General features: G+C 55.6%; 2 protein-coding genes across 21 annotated transcripts; one reads left to right on the top strand and one right to left on the bottom strand.

Annotated features, from left to right (window-relative positions):
* NEIL1 (nei like DNA glycosylase 1) lies at window positions 1-6408 on the top strand. 3 transcript variants are annotated; one of them, XM_016144116.2, is made up of 10 exons: window positions 1-354; window positions 1593-2049; window positions 3926-4045; window positions 4144-4207; window positions 4489-4588; window positions 4891-5018; window positions 5379-5406; window positions 5586-5647; window positions 5789-5951; window positions 6111-6408. In XM_016144116.2, the coding sequence occupies exons 2-10, from the start codon at window positions 1616-1618 to the stop codon at window positions 6179-6181; spliced, it is 1170 nt and encodes a 389-aa protein (XP_015999602.2). In that variant the 5' UTR covers window positions 1-354; window positions 1593-1615; the 3' UTR covers window positions 6182-6408. The 3 variants fall into 3 exon arrangements, with proteins under 3 accessions (XP_015999602.2, XP_015999601.2, XP_015999603.2); XM_016144115.2 differs by having other exon boundaries at window positions 1-396; XM_016144117.2 differs by lacking the exon at window positions 3926-4045 and having other exon boundaries at window positions 1-2049.
* Window positions 6409-6922: 514 nt separating this feature from the next.
* Window positions 6923-17417, bottom strand: MAN2C1 (mannosidase alpha class 2C member 1). 18 transcript variants are annotated; one of them, XM_036218114.1, is made up of 26 exons: window positions 17140-17398; window positions 16743-16868; window positions 16174-16297; window positions 15740-15810; window positions 14503-14680; window positions 14012-14201; window positions 12443-12553; window positions 12179-12240; window positions 11983-12075; window positions 11727-11843; window positions 11427-11522; window positions 11173-11318; window positions 10690-10813; window positions 10221-10342; window positions 10007-10092; window positions 9727-9882; window positions 9432-9523; window positions 9161-9255; window positions 8831-8935; window positions 8568-8724; window positions 8336-8479; window positions 7869-7978; window positions 7694-7773; window positions 7423-7571; window positions 7218-7327; window positions 6923-7145 (listed from the first exon to the last, which is right to left on the bottom strand). In XM_036218114.1, exons 1-26 carry the CDS (start codon window positions 17244-17246, stop codon window positions 7010-7012), a joined length of 3087 nt encoding a protein of 1028 aa, XP_036074007.1. In that variant the 5' UTR covers window positions 17247-17398; the 3' UTR covers window positions 6923-7009. The 18 variants fall into 18 exon arrangements, 17 of the variants coding, with proteins under 17 accessions (XP_036074007.1, XP_015999591.1, XP_015999586.1 ...); XM_016144105.2 differs by lacking the exon at window positions 12179-12240 and adding an exon at window positions 12742-12848 and having other exon boundaries at window positions 9161-9293; window positions 9432-9536; window positions 17140-17397; XM_016144100.2 differs by lacking the exon at window positions 12179-12240 and adding an exon at window positions 12742-12848 and having other exon boundaries at window positions 17140-17392.
* Window positions 17418-17453: the final 36 nt, after the last annotated feature.

Genomic DNA, 17453 nt, shown 5'->3' with positions numbered 1-17453 from the left:
TGGTCCCCAGGGCCTGCGTTTACTGCGCACCTGCGCACTCTCTGCGTACATCTGCATTGGAATGTGCCTGCTGTTTTCGTGCTCAGAGTGCCGACCGGGTCACTACCCTGGTGATTTCCCCAGCCACAGACAGTTAGTTGCGAAGTGGGACCGCGGACTTGACCCCAGATCCCGCTGGCGCCATCTCCCAGCCCTCTGACTGCCCCAAAGCCTTTCCCACACCTCGGAACCTCCAGCTCGGGGACCTCACCCTGAAGACCTCTGCTCCTGCCTGAGGAACTACACTTTCCAGCGGAAACTGTAGCAGTGACTGCAGCTCCCACTGTGCTCTTCGGCGTGGCTCCGCCCGCGAAAGTAACTCCTAAGTGGCTGAAGTTTGGTGGGCGCGGGGAGCAGGTACCCCGGGGCGGGGCACGGCACCGGCCATGTGTACCGCAGAGCTGAGGGGAGGATGGGATTTGCGGGCCTTGGGGAGGAACGGAGTCAGGGTGTATGAGGGACAGGCAGCGGGGGCGAGTGGTGAGGGTTGGGGGAGCCAGCCACAGAGCGCCTGCTTCTCGCGGAATTAGAAATTTGGACTGTCACCTTTTCCCGCAGAACGGAGTTGGGGGAGGGGAAAGGTGTCTGCTCCGGATAAACTCCCCTTCTGTCCCACAACACCTGCGCCTTTGATCCCTCCGCTTCCGGGGTAGGAGAGGGAAGCCGCAAGGTCTTCAACCGCTCCGAGAGGGCAGGGTTAGGGAAAGGTGGAGTGTGTTCCCCTCCTACCTGAGCAGTGACTGGGTGTGGCTTCATCTGGCTTGGACCTTGGCCTGGAGCTCGTGGAGACTCTTCTGGAGCCTCTGTTCTCCCTCGCAGCCCTGGGGACCTGGCTCCAGCGCAGGCACTTGCATCCCCTCCTCTTGTCCTCGCTCCAGCCCTGACTCAGCCTCACTTCCAGCTGAGTCTCTTTGTGTTAGTTTCCCCAGCTTCCAACTCCCAGGCCGGGTCAGGCTCATCCCCTCAGTGGTTGTGGCAACCACAGATGAAGTTTCTGTGGGGTGATGACCAAGCTGAGCTTCCATTGGGGTGGGAGTGGAGGTAGAGGCAGATAACAGACAATAAGACAATTTCAGATTTGGGAGTGCCATAAAAACAAGAAAACGTGTGTCTGGGGTGGGGGGAGGGCACGCTAACTAGGAAGGGTGGTCAGGGAGGGTGGCTCAAGTGTTCTCAGACTGAGGGGACAGCAGGGGCATAGGCATGAGGATGGAAAGAAGAGCAGTGTGCTTGGGGCACATGAGTGAGGGGGAGCCTGGGAGGAAAGAAGATGGCAGTGTAGGCCCTGGAAGGATCTGGACTTTATTCTGAAAGCAGCAACAGTATGGAAGCCCATGGAAGGTGTTAATGAGCAAGTCAGTCACCCTTTCCTAGCCTGAGCTCCCAGTGCCCTGGGCTTTCCCACCATTTTCAGGCCAGCTGACTTTCCTGCCAATCCCAGCTGCCCATGGTCCCCTATAATCCTCAGGGCCCTCCTCTGTAAAATGTGGGTCATAATTCCTACCTCACAAAGTGCACGCCTGGCCCAATTTGCTGTTATCCTTCCCCAACAGGGCCTGGCCATTCCTCACACAGAATGCCTGAGGGACCTGAGCTGCATCTTGCCAGCCACTTTGTGAACGAGTCATGCAGGGGTCTGGTGTTTGGTGGGTGTGTGGAAAAGTCACCCATCAGCCGCAACCCTGAGGTGCCCTTTGAGAGCAGTGCCTACCACATCTCAGCCTTAGCCCGTGGCAAGGAGCTGCGCCTGACACTGAGCCCCTTGCCTGGGGCTCAGCCCCTACAGGAGCCACTGGCTCTTGTCTTCCGCTTTGGCATGTCCGGCTCCTTCCAGCTAGCCCCCAGTGATGCGCTGCCGCCCCATGCTCATCTGCGCTTTTACACAGCTCCACCTGGGCCCCGACTTGCCCTCTGCTTTGTGGACATCCGCCGCTTCGGCCACTGGGAGCTTGGAGGAAAGTGGCAGCCAGGCCGTGGGCCATGTGTCTTGCTGGAGTACGAACAGTTCAGGTAGGTCAGCACCAGGTGTAATGAACACAGCCCTGGGCTCTGGGCCTGGCTCTATTAGTGCCTCAGTGGCCAATCCCAGCCCCTTCTGAGCCTCAGTCCCTTCCTCTGTACTAAGACAGTGTACTTCCCTGAGGACAGCTCCAAGCTAATGGATGTGGAAACCCAAAACTGACGTAGTAGGATTTGGGGGCAAAATGTGGATGGGTAGGCATGCCCTGAGCACATGACCAGTTAGTGTCAATGCTGAGGTTGGATCAGCACCCCACACTACTTCTTGGTGCCCTTAGGAGGCTAAGAAGAAAGGTAGAGGGCTTTAACATAAAAGGGAGGCTGAGTGGGAAGGAAGCCTCAAGGCAGTGGGGAGGGGACTGCCTGACATGGTTTCTGAATGTGGTCTCCCACATTCTGCCTACCCACTGGTCTGTGTCCTGTGGTCTCCTCTCTGACTGTCTCCTGCCTGTGGGAGAGGTAACAGCCCTACCTGGGATGTGATGCAGGTCACGTAAGATGGCAGTGTCAGCCACTTCCCTTCCTCTAAAGAGAAAATGTGTATGAATCCCCGCTTCATGCAGGCTCTGTTCTAGGTGCTGGGGATACCGCAATGATCAAGATGGATGTGGCCTCTGCTACCAGAGCTGAAGTTCAGGCAGGGCAGGAAGAACAAGGAAAAAAACTAGATAAATTCAAATAGACACATGCCTGAAGAAAAATCCAGAAAGGAGAGAATGACTTTTGGCCAGGATGTAGGGGGCATTAGGAAAGGCCACTCTAGGAGGTGACATTTGAGCTGAGGCCTGCCTGAGAGCCAGACATACAAACCTATAGAGGGAAAGCATTTAAACTGACATAATCTCAACACATAAAGGCCTGGAGCAGATCTGGCAGACCCTCCTTTACTTAAGGACAGCCCACTTTAGGAGAATGGGCTGCCTATTGGGGTGGGTCAGGGTGTCTAGTGTCACAGAAGGCAGTTGACTCCTGGCCTTCCTAGGCATAACCCTAAGTGCACCCCCAGGAAAATATCAGTGGTCCTGAATTCTTCCGTTATCACCTCTCCTGGGGAGTCATGCCACAAGTCGACTCTTTGTCAACCGGCTCTTAAGTTTCTCTCACATGATGAGCATTTTGGTTTTCTTAGTCCTTTAGCTGAGGAGCCTGTGGGGATTTGCACCTCTAAGGGAGCTGGCCAACCAGGCTAAGCTTCCATTCTTTTATCTCAAAACTCTCTTCAGGTCCCCTATTGTATGTGCTTCTCAGGTCCATCGGTCTTGACATGACCCTCTTCCATAAAAAAGTAAGATGTATTTGTTCTTCATGTGGTGAAGAGAGACTCATGGCCTTGAAAGTGGGACGGGGGCTGTTAGGGCTCTCATTTGCCAGGACTTGCCCCCACACACCTGCTACAGAGAGAGTACCAGCCTTCTTGAAATCTTCAGGTCTTGAGAAGAATTGACCCCACCATGTCAACTCCTATCTAACTACCCAGAAGTCCTGGTCAGGGAGCTCCAGACTGCAGGCACTCCTGAGGTCTTGTGTTCACTTTGCTCTTAAAAATGCCTGGAGTCTGAGGTACTCTGGTGGTATACACACAACAGATAGACTCACGTGTGTTCCCATGAACCCGTTGCTTTGGATCAGAAATTTTCACTTTTTGTAATGAATTAAAATCCCATGTTGTTGTTCCCATTTAACAGACAGGAAAACTGAGATTCTCTTGCCAATAGCACTGAGGCTGGGAAAAGGGGAACTGGGACTCTCAATTTCCTTCCCCTTGCACCAGGAACAGGTTCCTCTAGCTCCTCTCCCCAAGCCCATGGCAAGGTGAGGGGATGGGAGGGCAGAATGGCTCTCATGTGCCCAGACTATATCCCTCCAGGGAGAATGTGTTACGAAACCTAGTGGACAAGGCCTTTGATCGGCCCATCTGTGAGGCCCTCTTGGACCAGAGATTCTTCAATGGCATTGGCAACTATCTGCGGGCAGAGATTCTGTACCGGTCAGCAGGCAGGCCATGGGCAAAAGGGCTAGGGGTGGACTGGGTGTGTCCACATTCCACATTGCTTAGGATGGCTCTCTCTCTCCATCCCACTGTAGGCTGAAGATACCCCCCTTCGAGAAGGCCCGCACAGTTCTGGAGGCTCTGCAGCAGCGTAGGCTGGTGAGGATGCAGTGAGGGAGGCATGCACCTATTAGTGAGGACCAGCAAAGGTCCTGGGTCAAGTGTCTCCAGTGTAACTCAAGCAGGTCCTTTCTGGGCTTCAAGCCTGATTCCTCTGCTCTATAATGTGTGTATTAAGGGATGGGGGCAGGGGTGGTGCGGATAACCATCTCTTCAGTCCTGCCAAGCTCAGAGAGGATCTGCTCCCTGGGGGATCAGCTGCCTTCTGAGTGGCCCTGCCTCATGCTGACAGCCAGGCCCTGCCTGTGTCCCTTCTTCAGAGCCCAGAGCTGACCCTGAGCCAGAAGATCAGGTCCAAGCTGCAGAACCCAGACCTACTGGAGCTGTGCCACTTAGTGCCCAAGGAAGTGATCCAGCTGGGTGAGGCTCAAGAGACAAAGATGGCCAACTACCTCTGCTTCGGCATGTCGTGTAACCGTGGGACAGTTGCTCCCGTTCTCTGGCCTTGTTCCTTGCCTGGGGAATGGAAGTTTGTAGACCTAGTTCTTGCTAAATGGACTAGTCCTCCTCAGTTGATAGGCAAGGCAAGGATTCTTAACCCCACTCCAGGATGGGCAAGCCACGGCCCAGAGTTGGGAAGACACAAGCCTTGGCCTCTGATTCATCAGGCTCCTACTCCTAACAGCCTGAGTCTGACCTCTGCCTGGTTTCTCTGTCCACAGGGGGCAAGGGCTATGGTCAGGAGAGTGGAGAGGAGGACTTTGCGGCTTTTCGAGCCTGGCTGCAGTGCTATGGCATGGCAGGCATGAGCTCCCTTCGGGACCGGCACGGCCGCACCATCTGGTTCCAGGTTTGGGCCCTAATGTTCACCCAGGCAAACAGAAACAGGTGTGGTGGAAAGACTTGAGGTCAGAGCCAGGCAGGAGCTAGGGTCTCTGTTTGTGCTCCCAAGGATCACACTGTCCCTGAGGGTCTAAGCCTTCCCTATGTTATGCCCCTCCCATCCTTTGAGTCCCAGGGTCCCAGCTAGTGGAACAGCCCAAGGCAGGGTGGTCTTGATGTTGGTTCTGACCTGGCAGGGAGGGTCAAAGAGGCTTCCTAGGAGAGGAGCTATATTGACCTGGAAGGACAAACACAAATCCTGCCTCTCCAAGGAAAAAATCCCTGCCCCAAACTGGCAGATTTGTGAATTCTCCCCATTCCATTTTAGGGGGATCCTGGACCTCTGGCACCCAAAGGTAAGCTACTCCTAATGTAGTAAGCAAAGAATGCAGAAAGGATGAGTTGCCTGCAAGGGCTGCAGCAGTCTCCAGTCCCCACTCCAACCCTGGGTGTCATCCCAGAATGGGAGAGTGGGAGACTGGAGAAAGGGCCCGAGGCCATAGGACCTTGTAACCCCAGCATCACTGTCCTGCAGGGGGCAGGTCCCACAAAAAGAAATCCAAGGGAGCACAGCAGAGTCCTGAGGACAAAATGGAGGTATGGCTCCCTGCTCCTAACTCCTTCCTGTACTTTCTGCTGCCCTGGCCACACCTCCCAGGCTAGGCTTTGGGGCAGCTGCCTTTCATTCCTCTGAACTGCTTTCTGAGCCCCTAAGGAATCTGTGTCTTCTCCACTCAGGACCCTCCACCCCCTAGCAAGGCCCCTTCCAAGACACGAAGGACACGGAGAGGCCTTCCTGAGCAAACTACAGCCCAGCAGCCCAAGAGGACCAGCCTCCAAAAGGACTCAGAAGTATCCCAAATCACTGAGAAAAGGAAGAGGAGGGGACGACAGGCTTCAGGTGGGCCTTCCTCCTCCTCCTCCTCTGGGGTACCACTAAAAGGTGCTCTCTAGGAGGAAAGGATGGTAGTATGGACAAAGGAGAGAGGAAGGAAAGGAGGCTGTAGGGGCAGTCCTCAGCCTGGGGTCTGAGCTGCCACCTCACCTGTCCTCTTTCCAGGCTTATGCAGACCCCAAAGGATCAAGGCTGACACCTCATCTTTGGAGACGGAGGGAACCTCAGCCTCTTAATAGGATCTCCTTACTTGCATCTACCCCATCCTGCTGCCTTGTCCTGGATCTGGGGGCCTGTGTGTGGCTTCCTAGAAGCAGGAAGTAGTTGAGGAGATTGGATACCTATGGCCCTATTGCTGTTACCTACACAACTATGTTTTTAATTTTACTCCACCTTCCCCATTTTTTAAGCCCATGTAAAAGATGCTGTTTTATTATTATTTTTCATAAATTGATGAACTTCTTGGGCTGGCTGCAGGCCTCAGATGTCCAAGTTAGGAGGGCCTGTTGCCTGGCCCTGAGGACAGGAGGGCTACCTCCTCAGCAAGGGAAACTGAGCCCTAGCCCAGTCCTTAAGGTCCTGGCTCGCAGGGGACAGTCTGCCTCTGCAGAGACAGCCCCTCAGAGGTAGTGCAGAGACCCCAGCCCCAGGCAGCCCAGGCTCCATAGCTCCTCCAGTCTAGGATTCCATCTGGGCCTATGGTTGCTCCTCAGCCTGGCCCTGACTAGTCAGTCAGTGTTCCCCTCCCAGTGAGGGCCAGCTGGAACCTACCCAGCCACTCCGCCCTCTCCGCCACACACACAGGGGAGGAGTTTATCTCATGCTCTTAGTCAACTTGTGATAATCGGTATACCCACTCTAACAGGGGCTGCAACCCAGACCCTGCACACAGATTACCTTAGATTTTGTCCCTGCCCCCAAATGCCTGCGAAAAGAGGATGGGCTGAAAAGGGACAGAAAGAGAGCTACCAGCAGGGTTCCTGAGCCAAGGATTTATTGTTCAGGAGGCTCCTCATTCTTGCTTCGGGCTGGGGAGGCAGAAACTAGTCTTCCAAAATGTAACCCTAGGGAGTATAGGTCGATGGGGGCTGCAGCACAAGCAACAGGGACCGCACTTGGAAGGGAGAAAAGGTGAGCTTCAGGCGGGCATCCCTAAGGGGCAGGTAGCCAGCAGGGTCACGCCTTTCCAGGAGGTCGCAGCTGGAGAACAGGAGGGGCCATGAGGACCCTGCGAGGGCAGGACTCCCACCTCCCACCCAGCACCCCACTCACAGGACAGCCTCCTGAACTGGCAGCGATGTGTGCAGCCAGCAGTCCACATGGCTGCCATGGGCCTCATACAGCCTGAGGACCAGCGTGTGGCGCTGGGGACTAGTCTCTGCCTGCGGAAGGAGGTAGGCGGAAGGAGGTAGGCGGTGGGTGGTGGGCGGGACCCAGGACAGACCCAGCCTGGACCCCGCCCCATTCCGCCCCTTGCCTTCTTGACCGTCTCCAGCACAACCGCAGGGGAGGACACTGAGAAAGCGCTCCAGGAAGTAGATGGCGCCGGGCCCGGGGTGGGCAGCACCAACAGTGGAAAATTGAGGCTGTAGGCTGCACGGATAACGCCAGCGTCCTGGAGGGAGCCTGGGCCGGAAAGGAACACGTAGTGGAAATGGGGGTAGGGGTACCGCGCTGCTGTTTCTCCATTGACCACTGGAGAAACCGAGGCTCAGAAAAGGGCAGCGAAGGGACGCAGCAGCACTCACCCTTGTGTGGCATCAACGCATAGGTGAACTCGTGGCGCCCCATGTCGGCAGTGGCGTCGGGAGCCTTAGGTGCCCGCAAGCTGGCGAGTAGGAGGAATGAGCTGGGCTGGAGTTCTGGCTAGGGAAGACCTGCGCCCCAATGCCAGCCTCCAGACACAGCAGGTACCCTACTCACAGAGAAAGGCTGAGGACATTGCCTCGCACTGATGCGCCATACTTGCAGTCATTGAGCAAGGCCAGCCCAAAGCCGTGCTCTGACAGATCCATCCAGCGGTGAGCCCACACCTGGAGGCAAATGAGGCCCACCTCGTGTCCCCTGCTCCTTTTTATGCTCCTGAGCTCCTCTCACTAGAGTGAGAGCAAGCACCAGGACCCCAGACTGAATTCCAGCTCTCACAATAAGAGTCCCTGGACACACCACCCAAACTTTCTAAGCCTCAGTACCTCATTAGTGAAATGGTAAGAAGAGTACGTACCCCACCAAATGGGCACAAGTATCAAACTAAACATAAAGCATTTAGCACAATGACTGGCACACTTTCGGAACTAGCAAATATTCTTCCTCCTCCTCCTCACCCCAATCCACACAACTAGTCTCTAAGCCTGGGTGGATCCAAACCCCCTACCCTACCCATGTCAGACCTCAAATCGAGCCCAGTCCCAAGAGGTGTTGTAGTGGGTAGGCCTCTGCAGGTGCCCAAACTGGATCTCATAGGTGGCCTGGGGGCTCCGCACACGGGCAGGGAACTCCACCTTCAGGAACTTGTGGGCCTCGTGCCAGTGCACCTGGGGTGGTAGTAAAAGAGTGAGGGGAGGGAAAGACACACAGGCCTGGGGCTGGCCCGTCTTTACCAGCCACCCTACCCTCTGCTACCTCAGTGTGGAAGCGGACATAGGGGCAGCCGACATCCAGTACAACTTCCTGGCTGAGCCGACTGTTGGGGCTGATCTGCAGCAGGAACCAGGCGCTGCCCCGCACACCACCCTCAGTTCCCACTGCCAGGGTCCCTGCCTGTCCCAGCACTGGCTTCCTGTGGATAGGAGTGGGAGGAGCTAAGCCAGGGTCAACTAATTGGGGAGGGGGGGGGAGCAATAGACCAGGACGCCTACCACTACCACCCCAAGTTCCGCCCGCACCGTGTCTCCAGGTGGTAGTCCATTACGTCCCAAGCGTCCCAATATAGGGGAACATCGTCAAACAGCACGAACTGGTTCCCCACAGCACCCTCAGCAATGGTCTCCCTGAAAGGAGATGAAACTATATGACCTTGGTCTCTCCAGCTGCTTGAGGTGGGGTGTAACTAGGGTGAGTAGGCCCAGGGCACAGGGGTCTCCTAGTCCAGCCTACCCTGCTCCATGAGTGGGTACCAGACTAGAGCCAATGGTGGGCTGCTGTGGGCAGTGCTGTGGCTAGGGGTCTGGGAACCATCTGCCAGACACTGGAAGAGGGCAGTGAGGGGTTGGCACCTGCCAGAGGCCACCAGCACCAGGGATGTCAGGCGGCCAGTCGCGTCCAGCCTCACTCGGATGATGCCGTTGTCCAGAGTCACAGAACCATCAGTCTTGGTAGGAAGGGGCCTTGAAACTGAGTCGGCAGGGGCTTCCCACGACCAACAGCCCCCCACCCCAGCCCCAGCCCCGCTTCAAGACTTGCTCCAGACTGGGGAGCTCAGGACCCCCATGTTGTAAAGGATGGTCCAGGACAGCCCCAGCCCCACCTAGGCGTGCCAGCACTCACCTCTTGCACGACAAACACAGGCTGCTGGGGCAGCAGGGGCTGCAGTGAGGTGGGGGCAGGAGCATAGCCCATGCTGGGAACTGTCACCAGGGCTGGGGATGAGGCCTGAGCATCAATGTAGCCTCACAACTTCTAGGAGCCTTGCTTAAAGGTAATGGGGTGGGGATGGATACTACTACTGCTGCTATTCTCCCGCCTGAAGCACCCCAGGGCACAGATTCCCAGGGATTCCTGGACTCTCAGTCCGGCCTTGAACCCTCCTGCAGTAGTAGCAGCCCCTCTCCCCAGCTCATACCTAGGCTGTGGGCTCCACCCGGCCTAGGCAGGGCCAACACTTCAGTGCGGTTCCAGGGCAGTGTGTTGACAATGAGGAGGCCCTCGGGACCTGGCTCCCCAGCACACAGGGCTGCGGCTGCAGCGCTGAGCAGTGTGTTGCCATGGGAACGGATGTCTGAGGAGAAACTGGTTGGTCACAGGTGGGCAATGGGTCTGAGATGACCCAAATATCCCACAGGGGATACTCTAGGCTCAGCCCTGGGTGTTGGAGGGAGCAGTGGGAATATTGTCAGCCTAACCTTCATAGTGGCACATGGCTTCCTCTGCCACCAGCTGAATGCAGCTTCCAGTCACTACATCATGGAACTGGTTCAGGAGCAGGAGCCTGCAGGAGCCAAGGGCAGAGATGGGGAAGGATGGAAGGGTGAGAGGAATGACAGCTGGGAGGGGCTTAAGCCACAGAGGTATCTGGGGTGAGGTCAGGTGGGTGGCAGGGGGCAGAGCCAGGCTGACCTCCAGAGGTCCTGCAGCTGGGCTGCTGGGTATAGGAACAGGACATTGCGGGCCAGAGCCAGGCTGCTGAGCAGCTCCACATCGTGCAGGATGCGCTCACATTCCCGGTTCCCCTTCTTGATCTGAGCCCAGGCCGGTGGGAGGGAGTATCAGAATCTGCTCAAGCATCCCAGAATACCTTCCAAAGCCTTCCCTGGCTCAGAACCCTTGATGGCTCCCTAAGGTCTCCTGGATTAAGCCTTTTGTGGGTGATGTGTCCCAAATGTCTTCCTCCCTCAGTCCAAGCCTCCTTCATGCTCCTGACCTACCCAGCTCTTATATACTTCTCTCCTCTCAGCTCCTCCTTGGAACACAAGTCTCCCCCACCGCCCACCGCAGATCTGGGTGGCTCTGTCTCCTGCTTCCTCCCCTGACCCTCTATAGATCAAGGATACATTCTCCTTGCTCAGTTGAGTGACCAGCTCTTGACCTGGGCGTGGGTGGTATAGGTGCCATTATGCAGCTCCAGGAAGAGCTCCCCGACCCATGTGCACAGCTGCCCCGAGTCACTCTCCAGAGCTGAGAAGAGTCGTGCTGGAGAAGACAGCTGCACCCTGAGGAAGACCACAAGCCTGGCTCACCCTTCCTCCATACCGGAGTAGACAAGAGATCCAGACCCTAAAGAAAGGAGCTGCCCCCACCCGGAATGCTCCCTGTCCAAATAAAGCCAGTTCTGGACACCCCAGGAGAGTTCTCTCTCTGGTGAGATTAAGCCCTTTCCCACCCTTAGCTTTTCCCTTACTCCACCCCCAAGGTGGAAGTTGGGAGAAGGCGATGGTCCAGGATTAGAGCAGGACAGGCCCAGTGGAGGGGTAGGGCCAAATGTTTAAGCAGGAAGAAGGGCTTAAGGCAAGGGCTGTGGACAGGGCTGGGTGAGCAGCTCAGTGAAGGCTGCAGGCAGGCCAGGCCTGACCTGGGCAGCCCATCTGTATTGCACAGTCGGGTCAAACGGTCCACCATGGTCTGAGTGGGGCCACCGCCCCCATCCCCAAAGCCAAAGAGAAAGGCACTGTGGTTGGTCCGCCCTTTGTCCCGGTTTTTGGTCACGGTCTTCAGCACCTAGATAAGCAGGGGTAGGTCAGCATAGGTCAGCCCAGGACAAAACACTCAGCCCTCTCCACCCTTCCCTCCCTTACCCCACGCCTCGACCACTATGTGCTGTCTCACCTCCTCTACACTGCCCTCCATCCCATATGAGTCACCAGGTGGAAAGTGGACCAGCACACGGGAGCCATCCAGCCCCTCCCAGAAAAAGGTATGGTGCTTCAGGCAAGGATACAGAGGTAGAGGAAAGGCCAACATCAGGGTTGAGGCACAGCCAGGCCTTCCAGACCTGCCCTGCCCCTTGTGTGACCCTGAATAGGGGCCGAGTTGTTCGTTCAGGACCCCTGAATAAGCATGGGGAGAGATGAACAGGTCAAGTGGGACTCAGGCACACTCTGACATGATCCCCTGGGGTCTGCTCACCGGGAAGGAGTTCACCAAATTCCAGCTCAGTTTTTGGGTCAGGAAGTGCGTGATGCCACAGCTGCGCATGATCTGGGGGAGCTGTGCTGAGTAGCCAAATGTATCTGGCAGCCAGAACTATAGGAAAAGGGCTTTTGGGGCACAGGAACTGGAGCTCTTGGTGGAGCAGCCCCAGCCTCAGCCCCTGATCACTCAAGGTCAAGCTCTAGCCCTATCTGTCTGCAAGCACATGTAAAAACAACAGCTCCTAGCCTACCTGGGAGCACATCTTCCCAAACTCCTGCAGGAAGAAGTTCTGGCCCTGTAGGAACTGCCTCACCATGGCCTCTCCACTGGGAAGGTTCCCATCCTGGCAGTGAGGGAAGAGGGAGACAGCCAAGGTCAGTTCCAGATGGGGAACGGGCAAGAGCTCAGGCCAACCCCACCCCATCAGGAGAAGCCAGGGCTCTGACCCAGGGGTTACAGCCATCACCCAGGAAGGGTCCATCTCCAGATTTCAGGTCCAACTGTCTATCTGCCAGAGGGAAGCTGGGTGATGCAGACAGCCCATCACAGTACTTGAGACCCTCCTCCCCCTTGGATTTCCAGGACTTGGAATTCCAGGGGCTAATAAGTGCTGCCACAAAAGGGTGTAAAGGGCCTGCAGAAAGTCACAAAGCCAAGGAAGGAAGCCCATGACAGTGGCCTGAGGCTGAGGATGTGCAGACTGCGCTTACCATCTCCACCCAGGTGCCCCCCACAGGCACAAACTGCCCACGGCAGGCGAACTCCTGGAGCCGGGCATGCAGGCCAGGATAGTGGTTCTTCACCCACTGCAGCTGCTGTGCCTGTGAGACAGATGGGGCAGGAGTTGCACCAGGAGTGACAAGGACCCCACCCAAGGTTGAATATCTGGGGCCCAGTGGCCAGCTGAGGGTGGGGAGAAACACTTCCCCCCCAGGCCAGAAAAGCCCTCAGAACCTTGCTCTTAGACGTATGGGGTTCCTGGTGCCCCCAATATGGCTGTCCCTCTGACCTGGGAGCAGGCAAAGATGAACTCAGGGTTCCGCTCCATGAGCTGCACAGCTGTAACCCAGCTCCGGGCACATTTCCGCACGGTCTCCTTGTAGGGCCAGAGCCAGGCTAGGCAGGGTGAGGCATGGAGAGTGGACGGAGAATGGAAAGGCCTCCAACCCCACACAGATCTCCAGCTTCGACCCTGTCTCTCTACATGCTGACCAGGCCCAGCCTGGGCCTCTGGGGTCATCCTAGCCCTCCTCTCGTCCCAGGTCCCTTTCCTTTTGCAGCCCTGTGGCATCCCTCCTGAGCTGTCACTTCAAACCACTCCTACAAGGTGGAAGTACGGGTTGGGGAAAGGAGGCCACCAGGTCAATTTTACAGGTCAGGAAATGGAGGCCCTGTGCACTGGAATAGCCTCTCCCTGACGTTTAGGCACCCCGAGAGGATCCTATAAGCAGCAGCAGGGGTTAACCCTTTCCCTAACACACACTGATGGATATTCCAGGACAGAGGAGACAGCTTCCCAAGATGGACCCTGCCTGGTCAGCCTGCATGAAGTACTACAACTTCTGACCACTAGGCTTCAGCTCCTTCCTTATGAACCCAGAGACCCCACCTTCCACTCCACACCTTGGCATAGCAGAGAAAGCCTTTGCTCTGTGGTCCAGAAACTTTAGTTGTATCGAATTCAATACCTTGGGGAGCTTGTTAAAAAAAATGTGGATTTCCCATAAGCCTCACATACTGCAAACTCATTAGGTTCAAAACTGAACCCTCGATCCTCCCCAGGAAACCTCCAGCGCTTGAGCCCCCATCTCAATTACATCCATATCACTCCTCTCTGACTTGGGCACTTTGCCAAACCCTTATTCATTCTCACTCAGTTCAGTCACTTCCTCCCTAACATGTCTCTTGAATACCCACAACCCAACTAGGTTAAGTGCCTCTTCTGGGCTCTCCAGGCCCGCATACTTCCCTCTATGATGGCACCAAATGTGTCTGCATATTTTGTGATCATCGGTCTCTATAATTCTACCCCCTCGCCCCCTCCCCCCCGGTATTTAGCATGGAGTCACATGAGGCATCAGATTTTGTTAAAAGGATAAATGAAGCCACACCTAGCAAAATCCACAGTCCAGCCCCCTTGCCCCATTTTACAGATGAAGAAAACTGAGGCCCAAGAGGGGTGAGAATGTGCTGAGGATCACACTCAGCTTCCAGGGCACAGCCAGAGCTTCAGGGGCACTCCTGCCTCCCCCAGCCAACCCAAGCAGCTGCCCTGCTACCTGTATCAATGTGGCAGTGCCCCGTGGCATGGATAGTATGTTGGCTGTCCCCTCCACGTTGGCCAAAGAACCTGGAGGCCAGATCCTGGGCCACTGGAAAGGTCTCAGGCTGGGCAGGGTCACACACGTTCACGATCTGATTGGCTGTATACAGGGCCTGGAAGCTGCGCTGGTTGTCCTCCCCGAGGCCCTGCAACAGGGTTCTGCCCCTTAATCCCCATTTCTAGCAAGCAGAGTCTCCAGAACTAGGCCCTGGCTGATCTCCCAAGGGTTCTCAGCAGAGCTCTTCCCTACTTTCAGCTGTTTGCCCCTGCTGATACCCCTGCTCAGTACTGTCTTGCTCCCCACCTTTACCGAGAAATCTTCTCAACACTTGGGCAGGCAGAAACACTCTCCCTACTCTGGATTCCCAGACTCCCAACTATCTGACCCAAGAAACAACCTGCCTGGAGTTCTACTGAGTGAACAGGTGGGGTGGGGGTGTCAAGTACCTTGGCTATGCCCAGCAGCAGCTCCAAATCCACCAAGAGCTTGTAGACATCCCGGTGGAACGTGGCCAACTCGGCCCGGCTCACCTGGAACATCTTCTCTGGGTCAGGGGCTGCGATCATGTTGCCCTTCCCGGCCCCTAGGAGCCCATTGCAGGCTACTTCCACATAGAGGGTCAGGCTACAAATGTGGGGAGGCAGCCTCAGGCCAAGGGATTGGCAGAGACCTCTGGGGGGTTGGGGGAGGAGGATCAAGGAGGCATCCAGATGACCCCTCTACATTCACCTCCAGGATCCACCACCCAAAGGTTCTCATAGTACCTCAGGTGTGTGTGCGAGGAGGCCACAGTAGTAGCAGCCTGGACCCACACTGTGATGGTGAGCTCTGCCACAGTCTGCAAGAATAAGCAGCCCAGTCTGGAACTGTAAATTGTGTTGCTGTCTTTACAAAGCTCTGTCTTGGTCTCAGAACACTCTTTGCATATTAAAAACATGTTTGTATCTCCCAGAACAAAGACCCATCAGCTAACATGGGGCAGGTCATCCTTTGGAGCAGCATAGTGGGTTGTGGTGCTGTTCTACTTAGTCTTCAGAGAGCAAACACAACTTCCTCAGGGCAGCCCTCCATGACCCTCCTCTCACCCCTCTCCTAAATCTGGAATAGAGTTCTCACATTGAGCTCCCAGTGTTTTTTCTCAGAGTCCTCATCAGTTTTATAATTATATATATGAGTCCCCTTGCTGCAGAGGACCACATTACTCACCATCACAGTTCCAGTGTCTGGAGGCATCAGACATACAGTGTTCAATGAATATTATAACGTACAATCATAATGTTTAAGAAATAATTTTTAATGATGTCATAAAATGCCCATGTTATAATATGGAAAGAAAAAAAAATCAGGATACAAAATATCAAAGAAATATAGCCTCAACCAGTAAAAACTGCCTAGAAAAATTCCTGAGATGAATGCTGAGATGAGAATAATGGTTATCTCTAGATGGTAGATAATGGGAGGTATTTATTTATTTGTGCTTTTCTGTATTTACAAGAAGGCAAACGTTATTTATATAGCCAGAAAAGAAGATCCTGCTTTTAAAAAAACAAATTTTGAGATTTGAGGATGGTTATGTTAGAGGTAGACACATATTCAAGATCATTCTCGGCCTCAACTCCTCCTCACCCATTGTTGTCCCCGCCCCCACAGCCCTGGTAAACAAGGACACAGGGACTCACTCACCTCCGGGGGTCTCCTGCCTCTAGCCTGTCAGTCAGGATATAGCTGATCTTCTCCCCCTCTTTGGTCAAACCCTGGTGGGAGTGGAGGAAGAGACCAGGTCTGAGGTTTTTGGACAGTTCAGGAGAAGTATAAGCTGAGGGAGACTGGGCTCCTCCACCCAGTCCCCAGCTCTCACTTCTTTCTTCCAGGCAAGGCGAAGATTGATAAATTGGGGACCCCTGGTACCAGGTTTGGTTTAGCACTAATTATGGCCACTCGTAAGCCATCCATTTAACTTCCCAGTATGAGAGGGACCCATTACATAGGGTCCCATGCAGCAACCTCCTTAGTCCTAAAATGCTGATACTGCCCGGCAAGCAGAGCCACTCAGCTGTGGCTTCTCCAGAGACCAGAGCTGAAATGTGGCCATGCCTATCCCTAGGGCAAGGACTTACCTGGACAGGTTCCCCATCTCGCCATACCAGACCTTCTCCATCACTTTCCCAGCGAAGGTGAACTTCACGACCAACCCATGCCTCCGGGATAGTCAGCTCCACCCGGAACCAACAGGTCCACCATCTGCAAGAGAGCCACTGAGATGGGCTTCAGGATTGAAGCCCTGTCCTTTTTGAAATAGTACTTCCTTGAATTAAGGGTCAGTAGGGGCTTGAGACTTTCCATAAGCATCTGCATCACAAGGTATACAGATTTGATCAACAAGAAAGGAGCCGTGGGGTGTCCAGTAAGGTGAGGAAAAGAGGCAGAGGAGTCAAAGGTCTGGGATCCATCCTCCAATGCCCTTCTTAAGGGGTGTCCGGCGACTGGGAGAAAGGGGAAAATGAATCTCCATGAAATCCGAGGGACCAGGGAACTGTTCCCAGCAGAGGGTGCTGCTCTGCCTCAAATGGCTATCTAGTGCAGAGGGCGGACAATGTAGATATGGCCCTTAGAGATGAGCCAGCCCGGAGTGGGGGATCCCTTTGGTCCGCTGGCCCCACCCACCCACTGGGCATTCGTTACCCACGTGGGTCCGAAGCTGTCGCCGACCTGCGCAGGGCGGAAGTCCTGCTGGACTGCCTCCTGGTAGGGAAGTCTTTCAGGCGTTAGGAAGCTGGAAAGCGCAGCCACCGGACAGCTTTCTCCGAAGAGCCTGGGCGAGAGGGACCAGGGAGCACGCGCTCGAGGCCAGCTTTCCGGCTGTGGACCCACTGTTGGGTGGGACGCGCGATCCCTTGATCGACCTCCGCGATGGTTGCCCCATAGCACAGCCTCCCTGCCTTCTCCCCTCGGTCCCTGCCATGTCCGCAGCAGGCGGGCACTTTGTCCCTCAGCCCGGGTGGTGGCAGCTTGGGTTTCCCCCTGGGAAGGAAGACTGAGGCGCGTGGACGCGACGGCCGGCGCCCTGAGAGAGGGGGCCACACCTGCCGCGGAGATTACAGTCAGTAAAGTAGCGCGGCGACACGAATTTCTCAACCCGTTCTAGTGTAGTGCGCCAGTTCTTCAAGACCGGTGCCGCCGCCATCGCCATTGCTGTGCGCCCAGTCCTCTCCCCGGAAGACCTCGGGCCCTACCGGTGTGGTCCCGTGCGCTGCCCGTGCGTCCCCGCGGCCTGGAAACAAAGGTTCCGGCAGCCGAAGGCGCCTTCCAGCCGCAGGCCGCTGTTCTTGCAACACCGCAGCTCGCGGAAGCCCGGCAGTTCTGAACTTTGAGCGGGGCGCCTAGAGCTGAAAGCAGC

The sequence above is a fragment of the Rousettus aegyptiacus genome, unplaced genomic scaffold, assembly GCF_014176215.1.
Source record: "Rousettus aegyptiacus isolate mRouAeg1 unplaced genomic scaffold, mRouAeg1.p scaffold_m13_p_3, whole genome shotgun sequence".
NCBI lineage: Eukaryota > Metazoa > Chordata > Mammalia > Chiroptera > Pteropodidae > Rousettus > Rousettus aegyptiacus.
The sequence above is the reverse complement of the archived record's forward strand: the minus strand, read 5'-3'. Positions and strand labels throughout refer to the sequence as shown.